Source organism: Mus musculus, chromosome 3 (genome assembly GCF_000001635.26).
Source record: "Mus musculus strain C57BL/6J chromosome 3, GRCm38.p6 C57BL/6J".
In the NCBI taxonomy this organism is placed as follows: domain Eukaryota; kingdom Metazoa; phylum Chordata; class Mammalia; order Rodentia; family Muridae; genus Mus; species Mus musculus.
Genome location: NC_000069.6, coordinates 101,836,878 through 101,860,579, shown reverse-complemented (window position 1 = coordinate 101,860,579; position 23,702 = coordinate 101,836,878). Strand labels below are relative to the sequence as shown.

Sequence of the window (23,702 nt, the reverse complement as noted above, 5' to 3'; positions counted from 1 at the left end):
TGGTAATTCTCATTAAGGCCTGTCATGATCACTTCTACAAGATCTCCTTTGCCATTGCAGCCCCTGGACAAGGTCAGCAGTGAGAGTGAGGAGGAGGAAGAGTTCTATGATGCAGATGAGGAGACCCAGATGATCAAGTGAAGAGCCCGCATTCCTGCCCAGAAGCAGAGCCCCATCATCCTTAGTGCCTCAGCTTCAGCACCAGAGATGTATTCAGCCCACACTGACGCTTTCCAGATGGGAGAGGCGGTGGAGGAGAGATTCCAAAAGGGAGAACTTGCTGCGTTGAGGGAGTCATTGCTGACTTGTTCGGGACTGGGGCTGAGCTCAGCACCACGCCTCTGGCTGCACAGCTCAGATCCACCTTGTAGGACTGGTGCCTCATGCTGCTACCCTTCCTCGGGACCTAAGAGCAGGTGTGTGAAACTGCTCGCACTTTAACTAGGGTTAGCCAGACCTTCCCCGAGATGTCATCTTCCTAGCAAGCATCCCTGTCACTTGCTTCTCCCCCACCAGGAATCTTCTGGTGCAGGTTGATGTGTACAGAGCTCCCAGCTTCCCATCAGCTCATTGGCTGGTTCCCAGCTCATTGGTTGCTGGTGCAGCTTGTGCCTTTAGTCTGTGCTCATTCACTAATAAAGGGCAGAATTAGCGGAGCATTTCTCATCAGAGGGCTGGCTGTGGCAGGGAAGCTCCCTTTGACGCTTGCGTCATGCGATTTTTTTCCCCCACTTGGATGCATTTGGGGACTGTTTTTCTTTGTGAGATTCTAGCATCAGCAATAACTTCAAAATCATGCCCAGCCAACGAGGAAACTTTACAGACTGAGGGTGGCGAGCAAGTGACACGCTAAGCACTTTGTAAATGACTTAAGAGGGGAGAGTCTCTCACAGTGTCGTCAGTGTGCAACAAGGGACATGCACAGCACACCAGGGCTGGACTCTGCCCTGCATCAGCCTCTACTGGTTATTTAAAAGGCAGGGTGGAGGGTTTTTTGTTTTTTAAGAAAATGGTGGGTTTTCATTGAGTGCTTCCGTGGATTTCCAAATGAATCATAACCTGTCTCTCACAAAACTTGAACACTCTCAAATGGCATATAAGCCAGGAGTCCACATGTGGGCAATCGATCAATCGATCACGCCCCGACCAGGGAAACGGCTGTGTGTTTAGGATTTCTGTGTCTGCTAATCTCTTGGGAGTAGAAAGCACACAGAGTAGAAAGGTGCTCTGTAGATGCCCCTGGAAACTGTGCAAGCCTGCATTCTTTGCCTCCAGCTATGTTCCTGGACTCCTCTGTGTTGTCTGGGCTTTTACTGTACTGGTCTGTTCCACTGTTAAATAATTTTTCCTTTGTGCCCTTGGGTATGGAGGAGCTGTTTCTACCAGTATGAGGAACATGCCTGGCCGGGATGCTGTGAAGACCCCATAGGTGATCCTGTGTCTAGCTGTCAGAAAGATTATAGAACTCCCTGCGACATCATATCCGCAAATTCCAGTAAAGGGTGTCCCACACTCCAAAGCACGAAGTCCTGCTGCTCTCCTCTCTGGGAAATGGAGGTCAGCTCTCCTTAGGAGAGGAAGAAAAGGACTTCCAGAAACTCTTGATTCTTGTCAAATAAAGTATTTAAAATAAAGCAGTAAATTTATATATATATATATGTATATATATATAAATTTTATATATATATATATATAAATGTTATTGAACTCTTTTTATATAATGTAACCTGTAGGAGTATTATTTTTAATATATCCCTACACAAGGTTGTTTCCCACCTCAATGGTTTTTGTTCCCAAATGAAAGACACACACACAACCTTTATATTTTAATATGCTTTAAGGAGCACAATAGCTGGTCAACTGCCTACCCTCCATGGTGTTAGACTCTACCTCCCACCGATAATTCCAAGTTACTACTTACTAGTTCCTATGTTCCATCTTGGCTGCCCCTGACCTTTACACGGTAGCTCTGCCTCTCTGGCCCTCACTCTCAGGCAGTGCTGCTCTGCTCTTCCTCCTCCTCCAGGTCCCAAGCCCTGGAAACCCCAATCCTCTTTCTTGTCTCCCCAACTATTAGCTGCTGGCATCTTTAATTACCAATCACAGTTAACTGGGGGCAGGTCCCCAGAAGCTACATGCAGACCCTCTTGTGCAAACAGTTTTGAGGGGATACAGTTAATATAGAATACAAAGAGCTACAATAACCCATCAGAGAAAATTTGGTACTAGAAGTTAGAAAGTGCATCCGTCAGTCTAGCTGCAGAAGAAGCAGGGCCATGGCTTTTTATTCATTCCCTGCTGCTGCTGAAGTTCCTGCCGCTTCTGGCTAAGCAAGTGAACTCCAGGTAATTCCCAGCCTAGAGGTAGAAGGACAGACCACAGGGTGAATTACGTGGCAAGTAATAAGGCCCGGTTGGCTGTCAGCTGCTCTTGTTGGATAAATTATTACATTTTTCTTCTCCCTGGGTAGTCCTCTAAGCACAGTTTAATAATTATTTCTCTGCCTTTGTAAAGATGAATTTTATTCCCTATGATGGCTGCTAATGAGTATTGATGGTACAAAGCCACAGAAGTCTTACTTGGTAGGTAGCCTATTTTGCTTGTACAGATAGTCTGTTAAAAGCATCTTTAAAGAAACAGTAAGGATGTCTGAAAAGTCATAAGGTATCATACTACTAACTACCTAAAATACCTAAATACATGGAAATCAATGAATAAATAAACACATGGAGTTTAAATAAGAATTTCCCCTTTGAGCTGACAAGAGTCGTAACTAACAAGTCCAACACCAGTCTGAGAAAAATTTGGGGGAGAACATTAACCTTAATTTTTAACCTTAAAAGTGACAAGAATGTTCAAAGCTACCGTGCTTCAGTTTCAGATGCTGTGTTGAAACCACAGCCACAGCATGGCTTCTGGTCTTCAGCGGCTCCAGAGCAAGGGAGATGTTCTTCAATTCTCAGCATGAACACAAAATACAAGAAGAGTATAGTATCTGGGGCACTGGCGGGTGACTGTGGCCAGGATAGGCACCGTCCAGTTTAGTGCACAATTTATACTCTTAGTGCACACATGTTCAAGTAACTGTCATGTAAAATTTTGGAACTGAAATTCCACTTTTCAGTAGGACTTCTTCCTACAGGTAGTTGATCGTTGGTCCTTAGTTTGCAAAGGTAACAAAGATCAGGGTATTTTATTAACTAAATAAAACCAGGAATTAGGGAGCTGGAGAGATGGCTCAGTGGTCCTGAGTTCAATTCCCAGCAACCACATGGTGGCTCACAACCATCTGTAGTGAGATCCCATACCCTCTTCTGATGTGTCTGAAGACAGCTACAGTGTACTAACATCAAATAAATAAATCTTATAAACAAACAGCCAGGCGTGGTGGCGCACGCTTTTTATCCCAGCACTCGGGAGGCAGAGGCAGGCGGGTTTCTGAGTTGGAGGCCAGCCTGGTCTACTGAGTGAGTTCCAGGGCAGCCAGGGCTACACAGAGAAACCCTGTCTGGAAAAAACAAAAAACAAAAACAAAAACAAAACAAAAAACAAACAAACAGGAATTAATGCCTGCCCTTTGTGAATTTACTAAAGGATCACAGAATACAGTCCTTTTGTTCATATAGAGTACATTAGGAGTACAGTAACAACTTTGACAAATGAAGAACCTACTAGAAGTCACCAGTGATCTGTGAGATGGATTGTAACAAGTAACAAGTCAGGGACTTAAAAAGAACCCAGGAGAACAGTGTTGCAGAATACAAAGATGGTGCAATTCTGGAAAATTCATGCATGGGGTACATCAGAGGAGAAAGATTCATGACACTTCAGTGAGCACAGCATTCAATACTCATGCCAAATTAAAGCTACCAACAGACTAAGAATACAGGAAACACTAACGAAATGGCTCAGACTTAAGCTCAGTTTAATGCCTGGGCCCCGTATAACAGAAGTGGAGAACTCATTCCCGTATATGTCCTAGGACTTCCACAAAAGCTTCCTTAGTGAAATAAGAGGTGTGATGTAGATATGGTGAGTGGCACACAGCATCTGCATCTCCTGGAACCATAGTCTGCGGACTACTTGATCCTGATCCACAGTTAATATTGTTATGGATCCTGGTCTACAAAGTGAGTTCCAGGACAGCCAGGGCTGTTACACAGAGAAATCTTAAAAAAAAAAAAAAAAAAAGCAAAACCAAAAATCAACAACAAAAAAGACAAAACTGTTATGGAGCCAACAGGACAACGGGTCAGTGGGTAAAGACACTTGCAGTGCCAATGCGAGCCTGGTGCCTTAGTTTGGTCCCCAGAGCCCACATAAAAGTGGGAGGAAGGAACTGACTCCACACTTCTTTTTATCTGTCTCCACACATGCATTGTGGTATGCACATGCCCACACACATATATCTTACACACACACACCAGATACACAATATTTCTAAAAATGTATTTATGTGTGCCTGTGTATTTCTGTGTGAGGAGACCAGAAGTTGATGTTGAACATTTTTCACTATTGCTCTCCACATAATTTTTTGAGACAGTCTCTCATGGAATCTAGAGCGCTCCGTTCTGGCTAGACTGGCTGGCCAGGGAGGCTCCAAGACCCACCGGCTTCCACTCCTGAGCACTGATGCTAAAGATGATGTTACTGCTGCATCCAGCTTTTACATGGATCCTAATTGAGGTCCTCATATTTGCATAGGAGGCTCTTTACACATTGAACCAGTTCCTCAGCCTAAGAAATGCTTTTATATATTCTCTCCCCTTAGAGATATGTAAAATATCTTAAATAAATAAAATATAATAAAAATAAAATATAAAATAAATGTCTATAACTTTCATAAAATGTAATTCAACAGTAAAACAAATGTAATTTTGTTTCATTTTTATTGTCATTTGTGACATAAGTAAACTTTATGAGCCATTAATAAGTTGTAACCCTACTTGAAATACACCATTTTCCTTGTATTGCAGAAGCTTTGGGCTAAAAATGTACACTGCCTGGACTCCCTTGCAGCTATGTTTCTTGAAGCAATTTGGCCTCAGTCTATCAAATGCAGAAATTAAAATATGGAAGTAAGGTAGAGAGCTGCTTTTTATGGCTGTGCTTCATAATGGTGGACCATTTGATTTCTTTCAAGCAGTATTACTGGGGATGTTGATAGTCAGTGGCAATGATAATTAAAATAACATTTTACATAGGCATGAAATAATGTTGGAATTCACATCAGAAAGTAAAGATTTTTTAAAAATTAGTTAAGACATTCTTTTTAAAAAAAGTAAATAACCAGACTTCTAAGATATCAAAATTATGAATTGTAATCTTAATCAAAAAAGATAAGTAGCACCAAAAAAATTTCAGAAAAATGAGTCAGACTACCAAGGATTGAAACTGAAGAAAAAGGAATTTACTGACATCATGATATAAGCATAAAATTGTTCAATCGTATTCTTAGCAAGTCAGGTTGAAAATATGCAAATTCTATAATCATGGAATAGTTTTTTTCCTTCAACTTTTTAGTGTAACATAAGTACTAATTTTGCAGTGACAAAGAATATATTTGAATGTACACACAGATAACCCATATCTACACCATACTGATTCACTGAAGAGAAAAGAATGCTGGTGACGATTCTGGGATGATTCACAATACATTAAGTCAGAGTATGCAGCTATAGAAGACATGCTGTCATAGCTCCTACCAAGTACACATACGTGCAAAGAGATGTGTCCAAAGAAGTCCCACTGTGCCACTGTTAATTGTACAACAGTGTGTGTGTGTGTGTGTGTGTGTGTGTGTGTGTATGTGTGTATACATGGACAATTCAGAGAATTATATACTCTATTTTATATGCACAGGGTGCAATAAAAAATGTTTAAATACTGAGGTGGGAAGGTCTCAAGAGTGAGTGACTCTGGAGGAGAGGGAGTCGGTTTTCTTTAAAGCTGTGGTTTCTGGTAGATCTATCGTGTTCCAGTGATGCCCTACCACCTCTCCAGAAGTATACAAATAGCACAAATTGGAGTGGACAGGTTACTAACTTTTTAAAAGGAAGGAATATGAAGTTGGGGAAATAAAGAGGACCTGGGAGGCATATAAAATTATCAAAGAATAAAGTTATTTCTTTAAAGAGTGATTGGAGTACTTACTAAATGAAGTTCTCTCCTTTCTGTGCCATATTTTCCAATCAGAAGAATTACTATTATGTTACACAAATACAAAAGTTCTGTGCTTATTTCCACCACATGAAGAGGTGTTCCTTTTCTCCATAAAGAAGTCTACCCACGTGGCCACATGGTGACCTGAATTTCTCCTAAAAAGAGAGCCTTGCATTTGCAGAAACATGTGGACAATTCTAGCACTTATAAAGCTTAGAAAAGCTTATGTATTAGAAATAGTAAGGGGAGATTTATTTAAAAGACCTCTGCCTAGACCATGTAGAATAGTTGGTTGTGAATAAAACTAGCTCTTCAGAATCTCTGCTTCAGAGAATAAAGTGAAGAAATGGAATTAAATGGCTGTGTATAGTGTGCAAACATTCACACATACACTCAGCTTAGAGAAGAATTTAATGAAAAAGTTCCCAATGCAAGAGCAGAGGAGTGGGCAGGGCATTGAGGAGATGCCCTGCAGGACCCGAGGCTCGCCTGAGGAAGAAGCATCAGACGTGCAAAGATACCTCTACGGACACTCAGGAGTTGGTGTAGCTATCTGTCCCTGCAGAGGGGTCCTTCAGGGTGGCCGACGCTGTGCTGTTCTTGATGGGCATATTCATATCAGATTCCCATCGCTTCCTACAGCCACTTTTGTGATTACAGATGCATTTCAGCATGTGTGGATGCTAGTGTGCCCCCACTGTGCAGCAGGCACCAGGCCTGCATATCTGAATGAAAAGGATAGCGCCTACTCCTGGAGGGCCATCTGCCAAACAACCCCTTCACGAAGTCCTAATACCCTGAGGTTGTCATCAAGGTCTCTAACTCAATTCCCTGAGGACGATTCTAGAAGGGGGGAAAAAATTTAACCAGGGTCACCAAATGCTTTAGAGCCTCACATGCCACCCCTACTTCTTTGAGAATGCAAACTATCCAAACAGTGACCCCAAATGGGTTGGTCTGTCTATAATATTATGCTTGTTCTGATACAGCACTTAGAACAAAATATTGATTCTGAAGTTCCCAGGATGGAGAAGTGGCAGGGCAGCAGCAGAGGGAGGGAAGGAAGCTTGCAACAGAGAATCTGGAAAACATTCCTGCTGACAGACAATCAAGAAGTACTGGCTGCTGTGTTCCTTGGCTCTGATGTCATCACTCCCAGTCACTGAAGAGCCTTATTCCCCGTCTGTTCTCCTGCCTCCCTCAAAACCTGGCTCCTGTGCAATCATCAGTCAGGCCAAAGAATTCCATCTAATCTTCCCATCGGAAGGCCTTAGCCCTAATCACAGCTCAGAAGGATCTCTCGCAATAAACGTTAAGGCAGCTTCAGGGGACTGGAATGTGAATGACTTGAGCCTATCATCTCTTGAAGTATGTGTCATTAAGACATCAAGCAGAAAGAACCTGTGGATCAACTATTATTGATCTAGTAGCTCAACGTATTGTAGATTTAATGGAATGATTAACTGGCCAGAGAAGGCAGACAGAGACCATGGATAGCAGCCATAATCTCTGTGCATTGATCTTCTCTACCTACGTGGCTAAGCCATGGTCCCCCCTGAGAGCCAGTGTGGCTCTTGTTTGAAAGAATAAGCTGAGTGGTCCACAACACCTTTGTAGCTAACAAGTCTTGATTTCTGAGTTTCATTTGCTGTACTTTTTTCGTGGTGTGGATGCTGGGGCTTGAACCCAACACCTCTTGCACGCCAAGCACACACTCTACCACTGAACTAGCCCCCATACTAGCCCTCAGCCGCTCCACTTGTCTCCTAATGCTCGGCAGTTGCCTTAGCAAGGTCAGTCCTGTGGTTCACTGTTTACTTAGGTTCTCTTAAAGCAGTGTATACTTGTCTATGCTAGTGCTAACTTTGTAACTTAAAAGAACGATGTCTTCATTACTAGCCCATAGGCTCTGTGGAGATGAGTATGTGTATGTGTATATTATATATGTTTGCCTACAGTATCTGTATGTGTGGTGTGGAGTTATCTGAGAGAATGGTATGTGTGTGTATGGTATATGTAATATGTATAAGGGGCATGTATAGTGGATATTTGTCTGTAAATGTGTGTTTTGTATATGTGTGGTGTGTAGATGGTATAGTACGTGTGTGAATGTGTGTATATAATATATATGATACGTGTATGTTGTCTATGTGGTTTATGTGTGATATTCAGGAAGTAGGAATGTTGTATGTGTGGTTGTATGTATGGTGCACGTGATATATGTGTATGTGTCCGACTGTGTGTTTAATTGATCTTCTTTCTGTCCTCAAAGGCAGCCGCTGCATTGTGAAGGTGTTCTTTGGAGGAATTTTGGATCTAAGCATCAATGTTGTATCATTTGTGTCTCTTTAATAACTCATCTAATAGAAATAGCATGTCAGAGTTTCAGGAATGCTGTCAGTTGGGTCAATTTATTCTTTGCAAACTAATTGCAAAAATTGTGATATATTTTCCAGGCATCTGAAGATAAATAAATTTTTTAAAATCACCCCTATTAAATCAGTATTTAGAGTTCTTCATTAGTCCTCAAAAGCTGGCTTTTATGGGTTAACCTAAATACAGATAACTTTAGAATAGTCAGAAGAATGAAAACAGCTAGAAGAGTGGCCTGAGAGAACACTTGATAAGCCCTTGTGTTGATTTTTTTCATCTAGACACACCTCAAGGAAAAAAAAAAAAAAAAAAAAAAGGCCCCTTAGTAAATGGGCCCCAGAACATCTTTGAGACATCTTCGATTCCTCTTTGCTGCGGAGCTCCACACTGCTGACTCAGCAAGATTTTTGCAGCACCAGTTTCATAGACTCACTTTCACGGGGAAGGAATTTATGATCATTCCAGTCCTGATTACAGGGCAGGGAAGGGTTAGATACAGAGTCAGCTGACCCGGGATGGCAAGGAGGGGCCTTAGGCAGCTGCCACCCTAGGGTGAGCCTGAGGGGGGAAAAACTAGAGGGAGGGAAGGAGGGAGGTTAGGGCACATGGAATAAGTAGAACAGGTAACTCAAAGAGGGAACTCAGTACCCCCAGCTGGCTGGCATCCCGTGATGCTGTCGTGAGCAGTGAGGGGTACAGGGATCATAAACCTGGTCTCCCGTGTTCCAGCCTCTCGGAGCTGGAAGCTTACTCATGTATGGACACAGATAAATGACCAGAAGACCCAAGTAGCTTCTAGTACCCTCGAGCATCAGGAAGAATCATATTTATTCAGTGATTTCTTGAGCATCTGCCTTATCCCGAGTCTCACTGGAACATGTGTTGCACTGGCAGATGTGTGCTTGGTTTTCCCCTGAACTCATCTTTCTTTGGGCTTTGGTTAGTGAAGAGACCTGGCACAGTACTGTTCAGAGGGTTCCACCTCCATGCTAGCGTGATAAGACCATCCAGGGTTCTGCCATATTGTTCTTAAAATTGTCAGGTGAATGAAAACATGGAAACCGGGGACCTTCTTTCCCAGGGTCACAGCCATGGGTGGCAGTGCTGAGTCTAGACCTGTTTGGAGGATGGCAAGGCTCACACAAGTACTTGCTTCTGCCTCCTGGGGAAGGGAGAAAATTGAAGCAGGAGCAATGCTGTTTGAGAGACTGTTAGCAACATCTCCACGTCACCCCTGGCTCTTAGAACAGAAGGCTGCTGCGCAGGGCTAGCATGTAGGACTCAGATCAGTTAAGGGTTCCCATGTTTTCAGGAAGCATGAAGGGTTTTTTTTTTTCTCTCTTCAGTATTAAATCAGTGGAGGAAGATATTTATGTATTCACTTACATGGCCTGTCAGGAGTCTGAGCCTTCGTTAACTGGCTGTGGAGAGTAAGATGTTGTTACAGCAATGGCCGACTTTTGGGCTGTCTCTAGGGGTTGCTCTTATTAATCACTTTGGGGACACTGTTAACCCGCATTACATTTGAGTCCATTCAAGAAATGTGAGGACTAAGACTTTGTAGTGGCCTTGGGACAGTCAAAAATCAATGAGACAGGCATCTCAAGGTATGAGTGAGACTTCCCAGTCTTTGACCTGACTGAGTTTGTGTGCTTAGGACATGGGGAAGACAGCAGAAGGAGCTGACATATTTCAGGAAGGAAGGGAAGACCTCAGTTATCTGAGTCTGGGCAATGGGCTAATAACAGCAACCTTTGCTTTCTGAGGGGACGATTAGCTTGAGAAGTCAGATGTTAGAAACATTGGCTAGAATTTTGAAGAAATGTATAACTTCTAATGACCCTAGCATGTTTTTAAAAGATTTCTTTATTTATTATATATAAGTACACTGTAACTGCCTTCAGACACCCCAGAAGAGGGCATCAGATCTCATCACGGGTGGTTGTGAGCCACCCCACCGTGTGGTTGCTGGGAATTGAACTCAGGATCTGCAGAAGAGCAGTCAGTGCTCTTAACCACTGAGCATCTCTCCAGCCTGACCCCAGCACTTTCATCAAGACTAAAGCCCATGCTGTGGAGAAGAAATGTAAGGGGGAACATTTGCTCTTAGAAGTGTCTCTCCTTTCTCTCCTCAGAACACTTAGTAACCCAGGGCAGACAATATGGCCTTTCAGAGGCCATCAAAAACTGCTTCACATTGCACAGGGCATCCATTTATTTTGTGGTCAGTATCTGTTCAACCTTGGAACAGTTCAAAATATTCTCTAGAGACACTTTAGTGCCTCCTGAACTCTTAGTAACTGAACCTGTAAAAATAATGTCTCTAGACTGCAGTGGTTCCTCCTTCTCCTTGCCTGCAACAGAAAACATTAATAGCCTTTAAGTTGTGTATCTGCTTTGATAATTATAAATATCTCACATAGTAGGGTGTATCATAAGGTGTGTCCCTCGGGATCTGTCAACGAGCTTTTTTTTTTTTTCCTAAAGGCATTGAACTCAGAGATCTGCCTGCCTCTGCCTCCCAAGTGCTGGGACTAAAGATCGGCACCGCCACTGCCCAGTCATGACAGATATTTTTTTTTAAAGTGATGGCTTTTGAATATGCTTTTCATTTAGACCAGCATTTCATGCCTACCATGGCAATTAATAAGGATGCTGAGATAAGAGATCACTTGAATCTAGCAGCCGCAAGCCATCCTCAATAAAATAATATAAAATAGGGTATGGCTCGGTGACAGATTCTGTGCTTAGCTTATGAAAAAGGCCCAAGGGTGAAGCCCCAGCAGTCTTAGAGCTTTGGTGTTTTTTTGTTTTTCTTATATATATATATTTAAAGTGGCCTTTTACTTTGATTAGAGCCACTAGTAATGATTTGCCAACTAATAATGTAACTGAGCAAATGTGACATTTATGAGGTCATTTCCCTTTTCTTTATGGTCCTGGAAAACCTGTCATTTTCTGGGAAGGGCTGTCTGTAAAACCACCTGCCCCCTGGGGCGAGCTGACTGCCCCTCCCACTTTTCTGAAGAATCTTGGGCCTGGCTGCTGCCTCTGATGGGAGGGGTGGAGGGTTACACACACACACACACACAAACACTTCCTCCAGCAAAGGACTACTGACCCGTGAAGGTATGGCGGTAAGTGGGGGATAAGCTGATACAGCGGGCTCCCTCATGGGCTCTGTGTGTGTGTGTGCGTGTGTGTGTGTGTGTGTGTGTGTGTGTGTGTGTGTGCGTATGTGTGTATATGTGTATATATGTGTATATGTGTGTGTGTGTATGTATGTGTGTGTGTGTGTATGTGTGTATGTGTGTGTGTGTGTGTGTGTATGTGTGTATGTGTGTGTGTGTGTGTGTGTGTATGTATGTGTGTGTGTGTGTATGTGTGTATGTGTGTGTGTGTGTGTGTGTGTGTATGTGTGTGTGTGTGTGTGTGTGTGTGTGTGTGTGTACGCTGTTTTCTTTTTGCTTTATATGTCTCTCTGAGCCCTCTCAATGCCACCATCTTGGAATACTGGGTTCTGTGATTTGTAATATTTTTTTTCTTAAAATGACAACTGTTGGTTATTAAAAACATTATGTTGGGGAACACAAGAAAAGCTAACATTAAAAACACTAGTGAGGCGTGGTGTTATAAATGACTAATCCTACCTCTGGAGAGGCTGAGGCAGGCGGGTGGCAAGTTCAAGCCCAGCCTGGGATACTTAAAGAGTTCAAAGCAGTGGCTCTCAGCCTTCCTGATGCTGCGACCCTTTAATACAGTTCCTCATGTTGTGGTAACGCTCAGCCATTAAATTATTTTTGTTGCTACTTCATAACTGTAATTTTGCTACTCTTATAAAGCATAATGCAACTGTTTGATATGTAGGACATCTGATACATGACCCCTTAGGGTTGTGACCCACAGTTTGAGAACCTATGGTTTAAAGCCATCCATCTCTCAGCTAAAGGAGAGATCCTGTCCCAGCGAAACAAAGAAAAGCTCAGGGCAACCTTACTAGCCAGAGAGAGTCACTCCGAAGCTTCTGTGACGTTTCTCACGAAAACTTTTTAGTAGTAAATTGTCTTTTTCTAGACTACTTTTTTAAAGGCCACAGAGTGTTATTACCTGACGTATTGTCGTTTATTTAGCCAATTTCCAACGGTTACTTATTCAGCTCCTGTCTAGTTTTCGTTCATATAAATGAGGTGCGCAGACAGTATCCCACCTATTTTTTTCCTTCTGATAACTTATTGGGTCAGTAGGCACACTTTAGTAAGTTATAATGAAAACATTTATACAAGATTATACTCCTATTTGTAATATATGAAGGCAGAATTTTCACAATCTTTTGAACACTTGGAAAATTCCCCGGTCTTTGTCAAATTATCAGTTGTGGTGGGGGTGTCTGTTGTGTGGTTAAGGGACCGCCTTAATGTTAGCACTTACCTTGCATATTATTGATGCCTAGAAATATGGGCTATTTCTATTTTTTTCTTTGAAGATTATTTCTTCAAATTCATGGTTCCTAATTTTGAAGTTTTATGCTTTCTGTTTGTTTCATTTTGCTTTTTCTTTTGACACCGGGTCTCTCTGTGTAGCCCTGACTGTCCAGGAACTCACTCTGTAGACCAGGCTGGCCTCAAACTCAGAGAGACCTGCCTGCCTCTACCTCCAGAGTCCTGGGATTAAAGGCTTGTGCCGCCCCTACCTACCTGTTGAAGTTTTCAGTTTTTATCAGAAGTTTGAGGTACTGACCACAGAAGTCCCCCACACATATGAGCTCATCTCTTACTCCTAGTTCCAGTTTTCTGTTTAACTTCTTGGTTTCATTGGAATTTATTTTGATACGTGAAGCAGAGTGACATGATGGTCTAGCCTTACCTAGTTTTGAATGTGCTGAGCATTTTCTTTCCCCCACTTGTTCACTCCTCTCTTAGTCAGGGTTTCTATTCCTGCACAGACATCATGACCAAGAAGCAAGTTGGGGAGGAAAGGGTTTATTCGGCTTACACTTCCACATTGCTGTTCATCACCAAAGGAAGTCAGGACTGGAACTCAGGCAGGTCAGGAAGCAGGAGCTAATGGAGAGGCCATGGAGGGATGTTTCTTACTGGCTTGCTTCCCCTGGCTTGCTCAGCCTGCTCTCTTATAGAACCAAGACTACCAGCCCAGGGATGGCACCACCCACAATGGGCCCTCCCCGCCTTGATCACTCATTGAGAAAATGCCTTACAGCTGGATCTCATGGAGGCATTTCCTCACCTGAAGCTCCTTTCTCTGTGATAACTCCAGCCTGTGTCAAGTTGACACACAAAACCAGCCAGTACAACTACTCATTTTGTCTCCACCAATAAAATGAGCCATCCTGGGCTAGAGCTGAGAGCTCAGCGGGACGGCTCACCTCAAGATAGGTCTTGTGCTTAATCTCAGAAAAGAAAGAGCATCCTAACCTTCAGGCCTTAGGGATCCAGAAGGTTCAAATGCTTCTAGCAGCTTGGGCAGAAGGGTAAGGGTGAAAGGAAATGGACTGTAGGAGAGAGGAGACAGGAGACTTACTTCAACCCTATGGGGACCATTTTGTCTCTCCTACTTTCTAGAGGAAAAAAAATCAGCAAATATTACAGAATCCTTCCACATAAAAAGTTTGGATACAGCTTGGGCATGTTTTCTGTGTTTCTCTGGTGTTTTGTTCAGAATACATACATGTTTACATGAATTTTACACTTCCTGAAAGTTTAACAGAACCATGAATAAAAAGAGCCAGCTCAGCGTTTTCTGCAGAGACAAAACTAACAGCTGTGCAGTTTATAATGGTTTCCTTTACAGAGGTTTTCACTGCTTTCGAGCTGTTTCCTTAATTGCCTTCTGGGACATCATCTCTTTAGCTCTGGTTTTAAGTGGATCGCCAGAAGGTTTTGCAGAGTAGCCCTCCGTAACTGTGTCTCTCTCTCTGACCTCTGGGTGCTTATTGTCGGTTTTTCCTTTTTACTTATTTAGATCAGTGAACACATCTGTGAGTGTCTCCGTTGTTGATTTTTTCATTATTCTCTTTAATTTCCTCCTTCCCATGATTATTTAGCACACAGTGTTTCTATTGACGTGCAAGTGTAACTTTTTAGAAGTCTTAAGGTTGTCTTTGTCATGGTGGGCACTTGAGAGGATTGTCCCTGTCTTTATTTTGATGGTGTGTCTGTTTCCTGTTCTGTTGAGGACTGAGAAGTGTTGGGACCACTGTGTTTCTGCCATCACCCTTTGAGCCTCTAACAATCTGCCCCCTCGTGTGATGATACACCACGTTAGTAATGGCTCATCTACATTCTCACTTGAATCTTACATTTCTGTAGTTCCTACAGACAGCAGAAGATCTTGGCAACTGAAGGAGTCAGAAGTTCAACCACTGAGATTTAGTGTCTTGCTCAGGGTTTGGGGCTCTGGCCTCCTTGCACCTTACTGTTTTCATGAGGATTTGGGTCTGGCTGTCTGGACAGGGTCTCAGTTTGGCCCGTGACTTTGAAAGCATCCAGGATGCAGGCAGTTCTGACTTCATCTTTTCCTGCTTGTACAGAGCCTTTAGTCATCAGAATTGAGAACTTGGGGCCTCCTTGGATCTCTTCAGCCTTGGGCTCACACAAGCATGGACTTTTAGGTTCAGATATAGGTAGATGCTTACTAAAGTCTCTATAGGTGTCCCATTCCCTGACTTTTCTTCTTAAGTTCTTCACTAATGTGTCATTTGTCTTATTGTCCATTTGTTTGGGCAGTTATGAAACTAAACGATTGCTTGTGACTGTTTAGAAAAATCCCCTCAAGGAAAAGGTTTTAGGAAGGGGCCACCAAACCGCTGCAAGGCTATGACATTTTTTTAAAAAAATATTTTTTGAGAATTTCACTCAGAGTACCCTTCCCCCTCTCCCCTAATGCCTCCTCCATGTTTCCCCCAAACCATCTCCAACTCATGACCTCATCTTTAAGTGTGTGTGCGTGTGGGTGTACATACAGCCTGCTGAGTCTATTTAGTGTTGTTCATATGCATGTGTTTAGGGCTGACCCCTGGGGATAGCATAATGGATCCAAGGGCTTGACCATAGAGAAGACTGAGTCTGCTTCTTTCAGCAGGCATTGGTTGCCTGCAGCTCTTCAGAGCCTTGCGAGATTTCCCCATCCACAATGGTAGTCCAGTTGGTGTTGTCATGCTGGTCTCATTTAGGTGACCATAGTGTTGAGATTTCGTGCTTGCAGCTTCTCTGTAATGCCCCGAGGACACTTATCTCACAGCGGTCATACAGGTCTTCCTGCTCTTGCAATTTTTCTATACCCCCTTCTGCAATGTTCCCTGCGCCTCAAGCATAGGGATTATGTTGTAGATGCCAGCACATCCCATAAGCAACTGTTCTCTGCATTTTTTGCCCAGTTGTGGATTTCTGTGCTGGTGTTCACCTACTGAGGAAACAAGCTGTAAGCTACATTAGGCAAGGCCAGCACGTGAGCTGCACCCAGGCCTAGGCCCATGGAGATGGTGCAGGCAGGCTTGATCTGGAGGAACTCATCAGGCAAGACTGGTACAGGGGCTGAGTGGCAGGAACCAGGCCCGGGAAAATGGAAATGCGGCAACAGATGAGGTTCTGGTCCTGGAAGTATGGGAAGGTCGCAGCAGGTAAGGTCCCGGCAGATGACAGGACCTCAAGTCCCCTTTGACTCCCCTGGGGCCCGCCAAAACACTGTGTGTTTGTTTGTTTGTGGTTTGTTTTGTTTATCAAGAGTCTCTGTTATTAAGTCACAATGCTACAACAGAGTTGAATACTGAAATATAAATGGAATTAATGAATAAACAAGAAACATCAAAACACACAGAGCTCGTTTTCTTTACTCAGGAAATAATCCCCCAGATTGACAGGTCTTTAATTTCTCAGGGCTAGGGATGTAGCTCAGGGGTAGAGCACTTGCCTAGCATGTGTGAGGTCCTGAGTTCTATCCCCAGCACTAAGAATGATAAAATTAAATTAAATCAAATTTTAAAAAAAGAAAAAGAAGAAAAACATCTTTAATTTCCTATTTTTTTTTAAAAAATACATTCTGTCAAAGTTTACCTGTTCTCTCACTATATTTTTATAGTGTGATTTTCATTTTTATCTTTGTGAGATATTCCTATTGATGTATGCTCACTGTACATGGTGCTAGGTTGGATAAGGACATTTTTATACAGACATATTCTGTACTTTGAGCATAGTCCCCCATACCCACATCACCCCCTCATCAGTCCTATGTTCTCCTAGACAGCTTTGCATCCATGTCACACCATGTGTCTGCATGTAATTTGATGTATGCATATGACATAAAATCCAGGAAACACGAATGAAAGGAATCAGCTGATGTCTGTCTGAGTCTGGGGGGCCTTGAGGTCTTGATGGTCTCTGTCTATCCCGAGTGACGCCCTGACTCCATTGGCTTTTGTTTTTCCGCCTGCTTTTCTCTGGAACATCCTTTCCTTCTAAACGATCTCATCAGTCTTCCAGCCATTCACGGTTTGATGTAAATCCTTCTTCCGTGACTTCCTAGCCAGCAGTAGCCCAGCGCGTGTGTATTTGACTTACATTTCGCTGCCACCCTGCCTTGCAGTTGAGTGACTCCGCCTTGACTAGACACTTTCTGCCTCCTATATTGACAACTCTGCTGTGAAGGACCAAGTTCAGTGTGGAGTGACAGTGCCGTCCCACGGCTGAATACAGATGCCTTCTGCTGTCCTGAGAGACTTGACTTAAGGCTCTGAAGGGGCAAATGTGAAACCCACTTACCAGGACAATAAAAGCAAGTTATCCGTAGACCCATGAGGGCAGACAGCAGTGTTACTTATGTATTCTTCTGCCTTAGCTATAGCGTTTCTGGGAGATCTGCACTCTTCCCTAACTTGGAGTTATAAACTATATGAAGAATATATATATATATATATGTCCCCAGCACATGGTGAAAAGCTATTATAACTCTATAGCAATTTCAGCCATGCCTCAGTGGGTGTATCTCTAACTGGGTCATCTCTATTAACCTGAAGAGGTCATAATAGATACTTTGGTTGTGGAAGCTTCTAGAAGTAGTTAATCAGTAGGAGTTATATGAGCTGGCCTGGGCACAGAGCTGCAGGAGTGACTGAGCTGTATACTGTCCCCATGCTATCCATTTGGAGGGGCCTTTGGCGGCCCTGTGTCAGTCAGCGTGGTCTTTGTCTTTGACTGTTGTAGTCTCATTTATGGCAGAGAATGACTACAGAAGTCGAGGCTTTATATAATCCTGCTCTTAATTGGACATTAAAAAGGAAACTGAAATCTGATCAGTCCTTTGTGCCAAAAGCCCAGAAGTCCTTGGAGCCTTCCAGTGTCAGCAGCTGGCTATCCAGGGTAATAATATGATCCGAATTCACCAGCAGACAAGGTCATTGTCGGAAATGAAACCACGTGAGCTGGAGCTAAGGGGCCTCCTTTTCCCTTCTGATGGATACTGTTGTTCTAGTTGCTTATGATGGATGGGGTTGCCATAGTGATAGGGGAAATGCACTGGGAAGTGACTATGATGGATGCTGCATTAGAGAAGATGAGAACAGCCCACACATCATTTGTTAGTAGGACTTTGTTGATAGCCTGTCATTGACTGGGGCATGAAGTGTCATGTTGCCCTTCCTAACGTGAGAGTTGTTCTATGAAAACAGTGCAAGAATCCTACAGTTCTGGGGACCAGCCTGTCCCTGTCTCTCCTCTATTCACCTATGACCCCCACAAGAAGTGTAGGCAAAACCTGGCCTAAGAAATCTTGCATGTTATTTTACAGTAAGTTTTGGAAGTAAAGCTATCCCAATTAGTACCTGCCATTGGACACTGCCCTGGTTATATTTTATGAGTAGTTTCATCATGACAGCTGACTGGTGCTGGGATCATCCTTCATCTCTCCTCCATGTGTCCCACCATTGTCCTTTGTGTGGATGAGTTGACCTGGATCACGTTTATTGAAGGAGACCCCGCCCAAAGGCCAAGTCTTATTTTCTTAGCATCGGCAAATGCTCTGATAAGCCTGTCTGGGCGAGCACCATGCTTGCCTTGGCACTTGACCTTGTCAATCACTTGTCAACAACACACACAGTGCTCTCTGAGTGGTGGAGGTCGGAGCTGAAGGGCCACCTTTCCCCAGCACTGCTTTGAGAGGTTGTTACCTTTCCCAGGAGGAACCCAGTACATCCATCGTGGGCCTTCCTAGAGTCCTGAAGTCCCAAGGGAAAACGTGGAAGAAAGTTTCATTTTAGTACATATATATATATATATATATATATATATATATATATATTCATTCATTTTATTTATATGAGTACACTGTAGTCTTCAGACACACCAGAAGAGGGCATCAGATCCTATTACAGATGGTTGTGAGCCACCATGTGGTTGCTGGGATTTGAATTCAGGACCTCTGGAAGAGCAGTCAGTGCTCTTAACCGCTGAGCCACCTCTCTGGCCCCTTAGTACGTTCTTAATTGGGATACTTGAATAGTCTGATTTCAAGCCACTGTATCAAAATACTGGACTCTGGATAATTTTTAAAGGAAGTTGTTAAATTCTGGTGCTGGAGGTTCCAGAACATATTAGTCCCTTATTTTTGGCCTTATCCTTTGATTGAGGACTCTCAGACTCCTCAGATAGCATCATAATAATTGCAAGGTGGGACACAAAGCCAGAGTATGAAGAGGAGCCAGGCTTGCTCTTCTGTAAAAACTCACTCATGAAAACCAACCCAAGATGCTATGAGAACGACATAAATCCAGCCAAGGACAGTCAGAGTTCCCTAAGACAATGACCTACTAGTAGTGTCCATCTCTTCAGGGCTCTATACTTGCTCTCAGCATCAGGATACTGGGGACCATGCTGCTAATGCGTGAGCTTCAATACGCAAGTCCTGGAGATGCACCTGCCCCTTCCTGTACCATTGCTGAGCACCTGAGCTCAGGAGTCTTATTTACGAAGTACTTACTAAGTCTTCTGAAGACAGATGGTAGAGGGCAAGAGGCCCTCTGGGGGTCGGGTGGTTCAGCCAGTTTCCTGTGACCAAAGGGAGAAGATAAACTTGCCCTCTGATGCTTGTGGGGGTGGGGAAAGTAACAGAAACATGTTTCAGAAAAGTAAGACACTGGGGCGGGCTGTGCATAGAACCTGATCAGTGGTAGAATGCTTCCCTAGCACAGGTGAGGCCAACCTAGGGTCAAGGAGAGGAAAGCAAGACACAAAGTATCCAAAGATGTTGGCTGAAAGACTGCAGTCTGGGCTTCGGGCAACTGATGATTGATAGGTGGGTGGGTGGAGCCCCTAAGATGCACTTGGCTAGCTCCGACAAACACAAGTGAGTTCTTCCACAGAGAGCTCCGCTCTTCCTGGGCTGCTGTCGAACACCACAGGGTGGGCTAGCTAAACAGCGAAAGTGATTCTTCTCTGAGAATTTTTTCCTGTGCACACACACCTGTTGAGCATGCTGTCCCTTTGACAATGAATGATGCCAGCGCTATTGGATTGTCACTCCTGAGAAATCTTTGTTTAACCCAAAGTCACAGGGCTTGCCCTGCCTTTCCTTCTACAAGCATTAGGGTTTGTGTTTTTCCTGAGGTCTGTGAGCCATGCCCAATCTGTCTTTTAAAAAAGGCTGACTTCCTTTCCTGTAGTGGATTCATCGCTCACACCACCCATCTCACCGCCATTTGTTGATCATTCCACCTGTTGAATATCTTTTCTTCAGTGGGCTTGGTTTTATTTATTCTTTGCCAAAGATTAAATGGCCATATTTGCATAAATCTATGACGGGAAACTTTTATCCCCATTATATCCTCATGTTGGTCTCTGTAGAGTAAGCAATCAGACAGATTTGTCATGGTTCATAAGCAACAATGGGTGGGGTAGTGAGGAGAGGGCTTTCCTCTGCATGTCCAAGAGCTGAAATTACGGATTCCATCAGCCAGGTGTTTCCTCCTGACTCAGGCATCCCAGAAACTGGGCTGAGCAGGTCAGCCGTTACCAGACTGAGTCAGAAAAAAAAGGAGCAAAAAGCTGCCTGCTTCCTGAGGTGCCTGCTTCCTCTGAGGTGCTCGCCTCACCCTCTCACTTTCTCTGGTGATAGCAACTTAACAATATCCAGCCTCAGGTGACTGGGGTGGCATTAGGAAGAGTTTTGGATGAAAATACAATGTTCTCCCCCCCCCAAAAAAATAGACAGAGAGATTTGATTTGCAAATAAAATGTTATCCAAGCCATAACAAGAGCTTCACGGCTTTGATGGCTGTCCTCTGTGGAAAAAGTCTCTGGGCTGATTTCTGGGCTCAGTCCACCGAATGAGGAAAATATAGTAGTGATCTTGTACCTAGATGGACACGGATCTGGGAAATGTGTCTGCCCCAGCGTACACCGAATCACTTTTCATACTTCCTCTCTTTTTAAACAATTAATTTTTTAAAAAATTATATGAATGTAGGTATGCACTGGTATGAGTGCAGTGCCTAAGGAGTCCAGAAGAGGGCGATAGATCTCCGGGAGCTGGAATTATAGGCAGCTGTAAGCTGTTGAATCTAGGTGCCCCAGACCAAACCAGACCAAACCCAGGTCCTCTATAAGCGATATGGACTCTCAACTGCTGGGCAATCTCTCCGGCTGGACCTTGCAGCCTGGCTTTTCCCACTCTCGCTGACCTCCAGCTGTGTATGGGACAGAGCCATTACTGTTAAGTAAGCATCCGATTTCTTTTTTGTGAGGGTGCTGCTCTTTCTGGAGCTGGGATGATCGCAGTAGCTAGGAAACAGTATACTGTTCTTCAGACGGCCAGACGAAGCGGTGGCTTTCATAGAAACAGGACTCTGGGCTCCTAGCGCGTTTTCATTGGGCTGTTTTTCAGCATTCCTGTCAGCATTAGCCTGTGAAAGGTGGCTTCCCTCAGGTGCAGACACATATCCTGTTGCTTTGCTCCTTCTGGGTTGAAGTCAGCTGTGTGTGTGTGTGTGTGTGTGTGTGTGTGTGTGTGTGTGTGTGTGTGTGTGTTCTTGTGAATGTGGAGGTCAGAGATCAGCCTCAGGTATAGTTCCTTAGAATTCCTCCACTCTGTTTTTTCAGACAGGGGTGTCTCACTGGCCTGGCGCTCCCTGGATAGGCTAGGTTGGCTGAGCAGCAAGCCTTAGGCATCCGCCTTTCTCCATCTCCTCAGTACTAGCTTGGACCACTATATTTGGCATTTTACATAGGTTCTGGGATTCAAACTTAAACCCCCATCCTTGAGCATGTACTTTACTGACTGAGCCATGCCTCCTGTCCTGGGTATATGCTCCTGAAATCATCCCTAGGTCTCATCTTATTCTCTTTCCACATGGTCTACTCTTACTTTAGATTCTGCCCACCCACACAAGTGTGTGAGTCTGGAAACCTTTGCTTCTGAACCCAGACAAAATGTCAAATGACCTCAGCACAAGAGGAAAAGACACAGCTTTTTGGTGGAACTGTGACAAATGACTCATTAAGTGATCCGGTGCAACAGAAAGATGGGAGAGTGACCCCACACATTACAGGAAGGCCCTCTGCCTTCGGCGAATAAAGCAGGTTGCAAAAGAAATCTTTATTCACCTGATGTGATTGTCGTCTCCGAGGTTTGCTGCCTCTGTCTGTCAACCTAGGCCGAGTCCCGGAAGCTTCTAGCCTCTCTTCAATCTAATCTAGGCCTCTGAGAGTTACTGCTGAATAAGCTTCCTGGGGTCTGGATGGCTTGTTCAACTCAGCTGTTCTGGCTCAAATTCCTCTCCAAAAATGACGGATTCAATCTGACTTCTCTGAGCCTCTACCTGAATTCTTCTGTTTGGCCTCATCACTCAATTAAACATCACTTTCAAGATGGGTGCTTCATGCCTCAGAGTGAATATTAGGTTTGACTTAAGGTTTTTGAAAACCTTGAACTGGCTCAGTTAATAAGCTTCTTGTTTCAAAATCATGAAGGCATGAATTCAGATCCCCAGGGCCCATGTGAAAACCTGGGTGCAGAGGCAAATGCCTGGGATCCAGCAATGGGAGGCAGGGCCCAGAAGGCCTGGAAGCAAGGGACAAAGTTCCTGAGACAGTGAATGACTCTGTCTCACAGAAAAGGTAGAAAGTACTTGAGGGGGCTGGTGAGATGGCTCAGTGGGTAAGAGCACCCGACTGCTCTTCCGAAGGTCCGGAGTTCAAATCCCAGCAACCACATGGTGGCTCACAACCATCCGTAACAAGATCTGACTCCCTCTTCTGGAGTATCTGAAGACAGCTACAGTGTACTTACATATAATAAATAAATAAATCTTTAAAAAAAAAAAAAAAAAAAAAAAAAGAAAGTACTTGAGGACTGACATCCAAGCTTGTCCTCTGACCTCTGTGTGCACACACAAGACTATAAATAAAATGTTGTGAATACTTTGGAAAGCAGACATTAAACATGTTATTGGTCCTCCAAATCTATTACATTTATCTATCTATTATTTCTATGTATGTGTGGATGCACACACGAGGCAGTTCACTCTTTCCTTCTACCATATGGGTCCTGGGAGGTGGGGAGAAATCGAACCCAGGTCCTCCGGCTCGGTGGCAGATGCTTATCTCTGCTGAGCCATCTCACCTGCCTGGTCCTTACAGATTGAATTGGGCTAAAGCTGGTTTCCATTTTTCAAACTGGCATGTTATAAAAAAAATGAGGATTTCTATTTCCTGAGGACGGAGGAAAGCCTGAGTTAACTAGGTCCCTCTTGGTGGCCTGGCACAGTGCTTCAGGCACACCCTTACCCAACAGACATTCGCTGACCTGTTGTCCCATTAACTAGAGATCTGTGTCTGCCGGTAAAGCCTGTTTTCCTCAGCCTGTCTGATAGGAGCTGCCAGAGCCTTCATCTGTGCCATAGCCCTGTGCTGTGGAACCTTACCAGTGCACTAGGAACCAGGCCATGCTACTCTAAGCTGTGTTCACACAACACACCAATCTTCAGATGTGGCTCTCCTGGGAATACATCTACAGGCAGCTGCCCTGAGTTCACAGTGCCTTTCCTTCTCTGGGTTCCTCCTATAGTTCAATTATTCAGAATTCCCTCTCCATACCTGGCAAGTATCTTTCCATCTTGGAGCAAGAGAAGTTTCCAGATACAACACTTGAATCTGTAGTACTGA

The 23,702-nt window shown here is 43.8% G+C and overlaps 1 protein-coding gene across 2 annotated transcripts in view; it reads left to right on the top strand.

The window, feature by feature from the left end:
* Window positions 1–6,137, top strand: part of Slc22a15 (solute carrier family 22 (organic anion/cation transporter), member 15) — a 73,778-nt gene extending 67,641 nt beyond the window's left edge. The window contains exons 12-13 of one of the 2 annotated variants that reach the window (XR_001783691.2): window positions 61–416; window positions 1,371–6,137. Coding sequence is in view for 1 of the 2 variants with exons in the window: in NM_001039371.2 (NP_001034460.2) it covers window positions 61–141 (81 nt within the window). In the remaining variant the exon portion in view is untranslated. Of the gene's footprint in view, window positions 1–60 lie in introns of both variants that reach the window. The other variant, NM_001039371.2, reaches the window with a different exon arrangement.
* The last annotated feature ends 17,565 nt before the right edge of the window (window positions 6,138–23,702 follow it).